The 12,187-nt window shown below is 33.5% G+C and overlaps 3 protein-coding genes across 4 annotated transcripts; 1 reads left to right on the top strand and 2 right to left on the bottom strand.

Moving 5' to 3' along the window:
- Nucleotides 1-263: 263 nt before the first annotated feature.
- Nucleotides 264-3,233, bottom strand: LOC111281312 (Glycine cleavage T-protein family). The gene is made up of 4 exons (XM_022869033.2): nucleotides 2,871-3,233; nucleotides 1,475-2,050; nucleotides 1,076-1,194; nucleotides 264-950 (listed from the first exon to the last, which is right to left on the bottom strand). The coding sequence occupies exons 2-4, from the start codon at nucleotides 2,030-2,032 to the stop codon at nucleotides 404-406; spliced, it is 1,224 nt and encodes a 407-aa protein (XP_022724768.1). The 5' UTR covers nucleotides 2,033-2,050; nucleotides 2,871-3,233; the 3' UTR covers nucleotides 264-403.
- Nucleotides 3,234-4,403: 1,170 nt separating this feature from the next.
- Nucleotides 4,404-6,017, bottom strand: LOC111281131 (putative F-box protein At4g22030). Its single transcript, XM_022868760.2, has one exon. The coding sequence runs from the start codon at nucleotides 5,900-5,902 to the stop codon at nucleotides 4,634-4,636; it is 1,269 nt and encodes a 422-aa protein (XP_022724495.2). The 5' UTR covers nucleotides 5,903-6,017; the 3' UTR covers nucleotides 4,404-4,633.
- Nucleotides 6,018-9,570: 3,553 nt separating this feature from the next.
- On the top strand, nucleotides 9,571-11,657 carry LOC111280728 (peroxisomal membrane protein PMP22-like). 2 transcript variants are annotated; one of them, XM_022868163.2, is made up of 7 exons: nucleotides 9,571-9,865; nucleotides 9,972-10,070; nucleotides 10,502-10,603; nucleotides 10,758-10,833; nucleotides 11,103-11,173; nucleotides 11,267-11,352; nucleotides 11,456-11,657. In XM_022868163.2, exons 1-7 carry the CDS (start codon nucleotides 9,794-9,796, stop codon nucleotides 11,508-11,510), a joined length of 561 nt encoding a protein of 186 aa, XP_022723898.1. In that variant the 5' UTR covers nucleotides 9,571-9,793; the 3' UTR covers nucleotides 11,511-11,657. The 2 variants fall into 2 exon arrangements, with proteins under 2 accessions (XP_022723898.1, XP_022723899.1); XM_022868164.2 differs by lacking the exon at nucleotides 10,502-10,603 and having other exon boundaries at nucleotides 9,648-9,865.
- Nucleotides 11,658-12,187: the final 530 nt, after the last annotated feature.

Raw genomic sequence — 12,187 nt, 5'->3', positions numbered from 1 at the left:
TGGAACGAAATTAAAAACGAATTTTTTTTTTTTTTTTGGTTTTATGTGAATAATTTGGAGTCCTCAAAAACCAAGATTTTATTGCTTACAGAATCACGTCGGGACCTCGAACTTCATTTGCCCCAAAGCAACCAAAATATAGTGATGTTCCTCCTAGGCGGTGTCGTTTTCTGTAATCGACATTCACCCATGACCCTTTCGTCCAAGAGATCAACATGAGAATTTGACAATATTTTTTCCTTAATTTTCTTTATCAATATATATGAAGATAAGTTTTTCCTATCTATTATTATTCGAAAAAAAACAGGACAATTAGTATTTGATTGTAGCGGTTAAAGTATACAAGAACAACTCGAAAAGAGGAAACAATGAGAAAATCCTGGAGCTGAAGAGTAAATTCGATCTAGGCAGGCTTGTAATATTTTGTTGGTACAAATGGCATTTTTGTGACAACTCCATCATAGGCCTTTCCTCTTACCAAAATCTTAGCTTTGGTGCCTGCCTTGTGTAATCCAGATTTCACGTATCCCATTGCTATGTTCTTCTTGAGGCAGGGGCTAAATCCTCCGCTGGTGATTTCACCAATGTTGCTTCCTTTCTCATCCTGAATCTCACTGTGGGATCGTGGAGGTGGTCCTGTGGAGATGAAGCCAACGCGCCTAATTGATGGACCCTCCTCCAGTTGTTTGAGGATTACCTCAGCCCCTAGGAATCCACCTTCTGCTCTCCTTCTCTTCCCTATGGCCCATGTCAGTCCAGCCTCTACCGGAGATGTATGTTGTTCCATGTCATTACCATATAAACACAGCCCAGCTTCAAGTCGGAGACTGTCTCGAGCTCCGAGTCCTGTCAACCTAACCTTCCCTTCAGATTTTTCCAAGATTGCTTTAGCTAGATCCACAGCATTCTCTGAAGGAACTGAGATTTCAAATCCATCCTCACCAGTGTAACTGAAGAATAGATGAAAGAGACAACTCATCAGTAATCCCCATAGCATCCCAACAAGTGATAACATCACCATGCCAACCAAATTAATACTCTTTGAATAACAAGAAGAAATAAAATGGACAATTACCCAGTCCGAGTGAGAAAGCATGTTGCTCCATTGATATTCAATATTCGGAATTCCCCAAAATATATCTTACTCAAATCATCCTTTGTCAGATGTTGAAGAACTGGTGCAGCAAGAGGACCCTGCAGGAGAAAGACAGATGTACGCAAAGCATAGTTCAAATGCTACAGGTAATTCATTTTCTCAATAAAGTGCAAACAGTGCAAGCAGATCAAACCATTCAAGAATAAGAGGAAAACAATTGACTAAGGAGTAATATTTGCACAGACTAAAACTCAAGAAATTAGGAAAGGTATACATGTTTGACTTAACAATCACCAACAAATTGCAAGGAAGCAAAACAACGAATCCATAAAGAGAATCAGACAAGGAGACATAAATCAGAAGAGTTTAATGACTAACCTGGAGAGCTAGAAGAGATCTCTCATCATGGATGTGCCATAAGACATCCCCACCTTTGGCCTTGAAAGCCTTCATATGCTCTTCAATGTGAGCCAGATCCTTATCCCTGCAGCCTGCATTCACAACCAGGTATATGTGATCATCCTTCACTTTGGTGATGACGGAATCATCAATTGCCCCTCCCTTCTCATTTGTAAAGACAGTTAGAGTTCCTGTTCCAGGGGCAAGCCCAGCAACATCAGCAATGACAAGCTTTTCGAGGAATGGAATACAGTCCTTTCCCTTAAGGCTCAGACCACACATATGAGATACATCAAAGAGTCCACCATTCTGCCTGCAATTTACAGTAGAGTCCATGATTGAGTCCTTGTATTGAATGGGCATGCTCCATCCAGCGAATGGGACCATCTTCCCACCTTTAGCAACATGGAAGTCATAAAGAACAGTTTTTTTCAGATCAGCCTCTGAAGCAAAGTACCGACGTGCTACAGCCTTCTTGTCAGCCTGAGCAAGACGACGTGTAAGCGATTGCCCAAGTTGCCAAAGACTCCCCCTCATTTTCTAAAGTTGAAATATCTGATAAAGAGTAATCTTTCACAAATAAGCAATAAGACCATACTGTAATATTGAGAATAGCATTCACTTCCCACTTCAAAAATTGGGTAGTCGAAGATAAAAAAAGTATGCTCAATCATGAGTAATGAAACACAAGTTCAAGGAAAGTTGCACAAAAATGAACAACTAGCGACACCGGTACTAAATGAAATCCCTTTTGGAGCATATTGAAAGGGGAAAATGATTTTAACAGCATTGTGCCATCTGTGGCTTTCAATTACACACGTTGGTCATAAAATGCCGAAGGTGAAAAACATGAATGATAAAAGGCTGACAGAATAGAAACACGCTATGTTCTTGTAAAGCCTAAAGCTTCTTCACCTTTTATTTCTACGGGAAGAGTAGTGATGTGGATTAGTTCAATGGAAACGCTTACTGGCTCCAAAATCACACACGTAATGCAATGAATCGATTAAATTTCAATGTTACAACTAAACATCATATTACCAATGTTACAACCCAACATCATATTACCAACCAAAACATCAAAACAATTTCTTCACAGATAATAAACCAATACGATCTGAAATCAGCATTGAGATATCCAATAGACCATTCAACAAATAATCAGACCATCTCCAATGAAAACTAGGCCATTATACCAAAGCTTTTGAGCTGCAAACGATCGAAACAGAAAAGGGTATACAACACAAGAAGAAAAGAAACCAATGCTGTCACGTAATCAAGATCTCAATCAAATTCCCCACAAAATGATACCACGTTGTTAAAGACAGAAAACCATTAACGCAATAAGAGAAAAAAAGAGAGTGAAAAGGTTTACATAGAACCCTTCTGTGCGTTCCTTCTTCTTCAAAAGGCAGCAATTCAGAGGGCAAAAATGAGCCTCTCTCTTTTAAGAGAAAAAATGGGATAGCCTTTTATATACTTGTGAAAGAAATAATATATAAAAAACAATATTTTGGGATTAAAAAATGAAGACACGGTTGGTGGTAAAGCAGTGGGTGGAGGAGGGTTTCTCTGCTAAATCGAGAAAAAACAAATAGCCAACAAAACCACATCATCAGCGAGTGGTGCTCAAGGACTATTGAGCTACTTGACCACTTCCCAATCTCCGTCTCCTTCTCTTCATGTCTTACTCACTTGTACTGTTTCTCCCATCTACTCACTTTATCTAACGGCTGTCATGGCAAGGAATCAAATGTTGCTTATTTTGTCCGACGTTAAAGTGTGGGACCCAAGAATTCCGGCCCCTTGAAGTGAGGAGCCAGTTACAGTGCCGACAAGGTCTAATGTAATTGGCGTGTGATGGTGCTAAGTTTGCAAACGAGTACACAGGATTAGAGTAACTGATAGGGGGACCCATGTAATTGACCGATCACCATGGAGAAAATAATCTAATACACTACCAAATACCAGAAAGGAAAAAGATGGGGGAGTTGGTGAGATCTGGGTTGGATTCCATGTATTGAGGCAAATCAGGCTTCCCAGGTCGACAGTTGGCTGCTTCAAAACGCTTTTAGCCCAAGCTATTCCAGGTTGGTGGCTCTGGAACTAGCCAAAAAATGTTGTGCCAAAAGTAGGATTGATTTCCTTAATTGTAAAATTACATGATTAATTGACTGAAGCATTTCATTTTCTTTTAATTTTTTATAAAAAAATATGATTTACTGTGTGGTAGTAGGATGGTAAAAGGGAAGAGACAAGCCCTATTCATATTTCTCCTCACCTTCAACTATTGTGAAGATTAGCCATTGATGAGTCCGTTGCTCGTTTTCTCCATTAACTAAAAGAATATCAATAAAAAGAATTACGGATGCTTTATGGACAAGATGTTCAACCACCATAAACTTCTGTCACATGAAACTTGGCCCTTTAACAGGTGAGTAAGATGAGGGATAAATGTGACTGTTTGTACACTGAAGTTTATGTGATGGGCTGCTATTACAAAACTTGATAAAAAAGCAAATATAGGAGCCCTGGTAATCTCAGTTTTTGAGTAAAATGTATGCCATGTCCAAGCTATACCAGCATGCCAAAATCAGTTGGTTGTATATGGTTTCTTCGTATATCAAGCAGCAGTCTCCATGGATCCTCCACAACATCTTTATGGGTTGAAGAAATTCTTAGTAGAATGATGGTCCAATTACTGTTTAAATTATTGGGCTTCAATTTGGACCCAGTCGAAGCATACAGCGTTTTAACATAAAACTTCCTTGATCCAAGAGTCAAAATGTCAACATATTAGGGGTAATTAAAGCCGCCTAATCCACCCTTTCATTCCTTATGTTGTCATATTACCTGAAACAATGCCTTTTAATTACGTTGAAATTCCTGCGTCTACTATAAAGAAACAAACAAACAAACAAATAATCACTTTGTCATTCCAATTTCCAAGGAATATGGAAGGAAACAAGATTTCTACGCATGAGCCATCAAGTGTGTATATTAATTATTCAACATATTTTGTTTTTATCATGTTACAAAATTCTACAAAAAATTTTATCAGTGGTTAATTAAATGAATCAAAGAATTAAAGAATAATCCTTGCAATATGCTCATGTTCTAATCATTAATCTTCTAAGATTAGAACAGCTTGCTTGCAAATTCATCAATGGGGCTTCCTTCTATGCGAGAATAACTGGATTTTTTGGCTACATCTCTCAGCTCTGATAAGCTTCTTCCCAATTGCAATGCTACCTTCATTTCAAACAACTCTCCATTTTCTCTTTTCTGCACATCACTTTCATCCAGAGTTGATTCAATTGATTCCTGCAAAAGTCTAAAGAAACCGGCGTTGTTTCTGTACATCTCAAACAGCATACCAACTTGAACACCGTGCTCAAAAGTGTTGACAGCTGAAGCTAAAGATCCTGCAACAGCTGCCACTATTGCTGCCCAAGGACCATTGGAAGAACCCATAAAGGCTGATCCCATAGCTGCAATTCCAGTTAGTAATGGCCCTGATTTAGCTAAAACTTTGTTTATCTTCAATGCCTTGTTGCCAAGTCTCTCGTAATCTTCACTGTCTTTTCTTTTAATCACCTCAACGACTTCTCTCATTTCCATTTCCAGCTCCTCAGTCCATCCATTGCTCTCTACCCTTCCATTGAAGTGCTTCGCTTTATTTGTTTTTTGAGACTGGTTTTTAGGCCACCAAACAGCAGGCTCTAACCTTTCTGGGAACTTTTCAAGCATTACACCAACCAAAGGAAGAGGGTAAGCTTTGTCAAGGGCCAAGACTTTCTCCATAGCATCTGCCACGTCTTCTTTGCTTGGAGAACCAACAGCAAGTAGGGTTCGTATTTGGCTCTGAAGCTGCTTAAACAATCTTGTTGCATTACGTTGCTCTTCCACAAGTTGTGAGGGTTGGATCTTGTTCATGAAGACCAACATTCCTGTGGCTGCAGAGAACAAGAGAGTGGATGCCAACTTCAAACCCAAAAGAGAAACCCCAGCGCCGCCAGTTGCGGTAACACCAGCCATGGTTGCGGCAGTAAGAGTAATCATGTTAATGGAGTTAAGGAGAAGTGTGTTCCAGTTTTCTCGTTGTTCGCCGATGTTTTTGTGCATCTCCACTCTATCAACTACGGCCTCTAAGATAGCATAAAGTTGTACGGTAGCCATCGAAACAGATGAGCTTTCTTGAAGCAATGGCGTCCTAGTGACATTCTTTTCAATAGGGATTGTGTTCATGAACCCATCCCTAGTATTTAATTCCTCAGGCAATGTTTTGGTTGGTACTTTAGGAACTGAAAACCGGATTGATGGACGCTTTGGCACCGATATTGCAGCATGGATTTGCTTTGAAGAAGAAGAAGAGCCTATAAAATTAGAAGCTTGTAAAGAAGCCATGTTACGTTGTTCTTCTTTTGAGATCTGATCTACTGTTTATGAATTTGTATGAATCGTCTGTAGGAGGAAAATAGAAATTATTTGAGATTTGCGCTTTGAGCAAATGAAAGAAAGATTTGTAGATGTTTTAGATGAAAGGTGAGGGGCGCCTTGGTGGGTTATTTATAGCAACGGACAAGCCAACCGCTAGATAACTGATTTGGTTTGGTCAGGTCATGTTTGGAAATGTTGACTGACTGATTCGAATTGACTGGGCCCTTTGGCTGTGGCTGACCTCTTCGCAACTCATAATTTTCAAGTTCCAAGATTATTTGGGATCGGGTCTTAGCATTGGAAGTGGTAAAACAACTCGTCATGATAAAATAGAGGTTGGCTTGGCTGCACGGGTTGGTCTCCCATACTTTTCCTACCCTCCCTGTGGCCTAAAACCTTCCTTCTGCCAAGACTTTCAAATACTTGGTCTGCAAACTTCATGGTTTTTTTTCAAAAACAGTAATTTTATTCACCAAAAACAAAAGATCAAACCAGTAATATTTACATTCTTCAGGTACAATAAAGATGCATGCATAATGCATTCAGATTATATTTAATGTATAAAATGATAGATAAAATAAGATAATAATCATCATATATTACGTTTAATTTATATCTAAAAATATATATAATTATAAAAAAGATTAATCATCATCTTAATATAAATTGATGCAATCTTCTTAAAATGAAGAGAATTATTTTTAATTCGTAGGATTAAATTTATATCTTCTATTATACCTTTAAAAATTATCTCAATAATTTGAATTATATAAACTCTAAGAAATAATATTTTTTATCAATAAATAAATTATTTTATCTTAATATTTACCTAAATTAAACATAAAATAAGATAATATTATTTAATATAATCTTATTTATAACATCATTTTATTTTATTATATCATAATCTCATATATCAAACACATTTTTAATCAATCACAATGCAACTATTTAAATTTATATCTCCAAATCGAGTTTCAGTTTTGCTATGACTTTTTATTATATCTATGTGTGTGTGTGTGTGTTTTTTTTTTTTTTTTTACTATAAAACAACCTATACAGTTTGCCTATATATTTCTCTCAAGTTTTGCATTCTAAATTTAGAGTAGTTGAAAATTATTTTTAGATATACATATTGTCATCTTTTTATTTTTCATTGAGACAACTGATTTGAATGTGTATGTAAATGTATGAATTTTCCTTTTACCTATTCAACAAGACAAGGCTAAATGCTAATTTATATTTTCTGTTTTAGTATTTACGTTGCATCAATTGCCTATTGCACGAGATTGATCTCCAGACTGATTCTTTATATGTAGTATATATTTAATTTTGTTAACAATCTTTTTCATTGTCGTATAAAACATGTTTTGATTTTTTGTCACTTTGATAAAGATGTTATAATATGAAAGAATTTTGTTTTTTACACATTTCAAAGATTTTTTATTTTCTTAATTTGTTTATTCATCCCCAAATCTCAATCCCAAGTCGTTGATAAAATCAGTCAATAGATAGTCATAAACTTATTCAAAGGTTAGGATATCCAATCAAGTTAAAAGTTTCGTTCAAGTTTTGAAATTATTTAAATAAAAAATTAAAATTTATTAAATAAATTTAGATATAATTTTTAGATCTATTTAAATTTTAGACCGAGTTTTGGATAAAATATTTAAAATCCAAACCCAACTTAACTAGACTCAAATTTATATATATATAAATATATATATATCTATATAAAATATTTATATATGCGTGAATTATAAATAAATTAATTTTCATATAATTTTTATTTATATATATATGTGAATTAACAATAATCTCATTAAATTTAATTTAATTATATTTTTTAATTTTTTATTATATAAATTAAATTTAATGAGTATTTTGAGATTTATTTTTTTTAATTTGAGCTGAACTTGAAAAAATTTTGATACTCAAAATTTCAGATCAAGTCAGACTTAAATAAACATATAAATTATTAATATCAAACATGAAATAAACTCAAATCCGATCCAACTTGATTCGATCCATAAATACATTTATTTTCATATGTATCTATTTTAAAATAAATTACTGTGAATTTAGTTTTTCATCTTTCCCCAATCACTTAAGAGACTCATTAACAACCAAAATTAATAGAAATAATAATCGAAGTATTCTATAGCATATGTCTTGTAATAGTTCCCTGTTTGCCAAATAATAAATGGAGCTTCCACCATTTTTCCCCTTAAAAAAGAATTGACCTTGCAAAAGATATCTCTGATTCAAAACAGGAAATCAAGTCCCTCAAATAGACAGTCTTATGTTCAACAGGAAGGGAAAAAGGAGGTTGAATTTGAGTTTTAATAGTCTTAACCAAGACAAAGGTCTATTAAATTTTGCGATATGTTTGAATTTGGAACTTTATATTTTGCTCACAGTGGACATCGAGCTTTACGATGTCAAAAGAAATGCATGAAAGATTATAAAATCAAATAAAAAAGTGCATTTCAGTTATAATTTTTTTATTATAATATTATAATTATCTAATCATAATAAAAATTTATATACAAATCTACTACTTATAATCTTATAAAATTTTAAATTATAATTAATTAATTAATTATGTTAAGATTATTATTTGTGATATGTTCCCGGATAACATTAAAATCATATTCTATGCATTATCATGGAAACATCACTAATTAAGATGATTTACTGTAATCGATTAATTAGTTGGGATTTTGGCTTCCAATATTAATATTAAAATTTTAATTGTTAATTAAAAAATAACAAAAACATAATCGAGGAGTCAACTATGTAAGCCACTATATTTTAATAGTTTCTTATGTGCATCATGACCCAGGAATGCCAATATTTTATATTCATTAATGTTTTTTTTTTTGTTGGTTTGTATCTATATTATTAATTATTTTTTGAACTGTCTAATTTATTAATTATTAATAATGATAAATAATTCGATTGATCAAAAGATAATGTTCACGTCTAATTATAAAAAAGTTAAGTTTAACTTCGCAATTAAAGCAAAAATAATTGCAGATTATAAAATGTTTATAAAACTTTTAAACTAGTTGACTCTTTATCATTCCAAAATACTCCAATCGTACTCCGTAGTTATACCGATATCAATTATGGACTAAATTGAATTGAATTTAATTTAAGTTTTTAAATAATATATAATATTATAAATTTTTTAAATTTGATCTAAATTTTAATTATTTTTTTAAAATTGGTTTTATTCAAATTAAATTTTATTTATTTAATTTAATTTAATTTATTAAATTTTAAATTTTATATTTATATTTTTTATATATTATTTTAATAAAAATTTTAAAATATTTTTTAATTTATATATTAAATAATTATCTTTATTTTATAAAATTTTAAAAAAATATAAAAATTAATAAAAATATATAATTTGATTCAATTTATTCTTTTTAAAATATTTTTATTTTATTATAAATTTAATGAATATATTTAATATTTAAACATGATCTGAATTAAATTAAAAAATAATTCAGAAAGAATCAAATATTAAGATTTGGAATCGATTTTCGTCTATTTTTTTTTATCATCCCTAACATCAACCAAAAACAAAAGCAGAGCAGCCAGGACAAAATGGGGAAAAAGAATATGCTAAGCACAATGCTGAACCGTTGATTTTACCTATCTAAATGATCGGACAATCTGCCCATTTAAGTCTTAACAACATCGACCAGACCACCAGGGACATCATGATTCACCGACACGTCTTCTCTCAGACGCAATCAGTTCTTTACTTTGTCTGACATTCCCAACTCAAACAGAAACAGCAGCGCAGAGAACTAAGACAGAGAGAGTAATCAGCTGCAAAGAAACATGGGTTCGGTAGCAAAGAAGGGATTGCAGAAATACTTGTTACAGCTTCAACATCACCCCTTGAGAACGAAGGTTTCCTTTCCGTTGTTTGTTTCTTTGTTGCCTGTGAAAAAAAGCTTTTCAGATTTATAGATTAAAAGATAATGAAATTGAACAAAATTGAGGGAAACTTATGCAGGCAATTACGGCTGCTGTTTTGTCTGGGATTAGTGATATTGTTTCTCAGAAGCTTTCTGGAATACCTAAACTTCAGCTGAGACGCATCCTTCTCAAAATGGTTAAAGATCATCTCTTTATTTCATTTTTTATTCACTTCATTTTTATTGCTTAATTGTATTCAAAGAGGTTGATTGCTTGATTTAGTCTTTCTTCTTTTTTTTTTTAACTGACTTGAATGTAGAAACCAAATTCACCTCAGTGTTCCTCTGTTTAGAAATTTGGATTAAATGAAAAAGTTTATTTTAATGGGTGAGTTGTGAAATGGAATTATGGTTATGTTAAGAGATTCTTTAGGAAGCTGAGGTTGAATTAGAATGTCATTGAGACTTGATTTATGTGGGCACTAAGAGGAGTTGCTAATGAGAGTAAGGGGAAATTTTGTGATTGTATGAGTGCTTCAGAAGGACTAGTTTCTGAACCTTTTTTTTTTATTTACATCTGCTATAGTATGTTTTTGCCATTGTCTCACGCAGTCATAGCTAAATGCAGCTCTTTGGATTTGCTTATCTTGGGCCATTTGGACATTACATATATATATTACTGGATAAAATTTTCAAGGGGAAGAGAGATTCCAAAACTGTTGCCAAGAAGGTATTTTAGGCACTCATTTCTCCAATCATCCAATAAAATTCACTCTTTTGTTCTATTAATTCAAATTCAAAATCATATGGAATTCAACCGAATGACTTGATTCTTCTTGCTAAATTCATAGAAAAGGGTCTAATGCTAAATCAAATTGTATCAGGTTGTGCTGGAACAGTTGACAACTTCTCCTTGCAACAACTTGCTTTTCATGATTTACTATGGGGTGGTTGTTGAGGGTAAGTCAATATTTGATTATGTACATATGCTCGGTTTGCAAAGAGATCAAATTTAAATTGTTTCCCTAGAAAATAACTTAATCTGATGACAGTTTTAAGATTTGTGATGAAATCTTGCTCAAAAAGGAAGCAATATAATCTAATACATGAAAATAATAGAAAGTATTAGTATTTAAAGAAAGGCATTGAATATGATTTAGTTTCCTTGCCTCCTCGCTGGATACAAGGAATAGCTGTTTTTGTAGTTTAAATGAAAATGTGAAGTGCAGGAAGACCATGGATGCATGTGAAAACTAGAATCAAGAAGGAGTATCCCAAAGTACAGTTGACTTCATGGACGGTATTGCTTTATTCCTATTCTGAGTAAATAGTTTATTAATGTGAAAAAATGAGCCCTTGCATAACTTAGAACTTGACTGAATTGAAATTGCAGTTCTGGCCAGTTGTGGGATGGATAAACCACCAATATGTGCCACTGCAGTTCCGTGTCATTTTTAATAGCCTCATTGCATTTTGCTGGTAAATACTTTGTTTTCTTCCCTCTTTACTTCCCTGCCAAAAATATATAAAAATTTACTAACAAAGTGAATTTTTTCTTATTCTTTTAAAATTCATTTTTCAGGGGAATATTTCTGAATCTACGGGCAAGATCTATGGCATTGCCCAAGAGTAAATGAATGATTGTAAACCTTCGGTTCATTTGGATTGATTGATAATGCCAGCTCCGCAAACCATACTAGAAGCTTATTTTATGTAGCTTGAAGATTATTCTCTGCAACCATGAACTAATAATAAATATTAATGTTAAATCTTGTTGCCTTGTATCTTGGTGGAAGGTTTCATTATTAGCTTGATATTGATTTCAGTGCTTGGCTAGGCAATAACATTTCAGAATCTTTGCTTTCTTCTCTGCCTTATATACCAGATGGTAATCAAGCGCTGAACCATTAATTGAAATGGCATGGTGATGATATTATGGCGTAATTATATGTTACCTTTAGGAAACAAGTTAGTTAACTATTGCATTCAAGAGATGTCAATCAGCAATGTCTCTTGAGGCATCTCTGTGTCACTGTTGGGACATTCATACATGAGAACATGATAGCCAACCCTAAAGCGAGGTCGTGAATTGCTTAGTCTTGATTTATGTTGGAACTGCACCATTCAGGACCAGCAATCTTTGACTAGAATTTAGATAAAGGGTTGCTGATTTAGCATTTGATCTAAATCCTAGCTTCAGGTTCAACGTAACGTAGTGGCTCACTTTGACAACTTACACTAGCTCTTTCATGCATGTTTCTATGCCAACCAGAGAACACGTTGCCGCCTGTTATAGCCAGAAAAGTATCTCTAT

The sequence above is a fragment of the Durio zibethinus genome, chromosome 28 (genome assembly GCF_047325235.1).
Source record: "Durio zibethinus cultivar Kanyao isolate XHJ-2024 chromosome 28, ASM4732523v1, whole genome shotgun sequence".
Lineage (NCBI taxonomy): Eukaryota > Viridiplantae > Streptophyta > Magnoliopsida > Malvales > Malvaceae > Durio > Durio zibethinus.
This window is presented reverse-complemented; position numbering and strand designations above follow the sequence as displayed.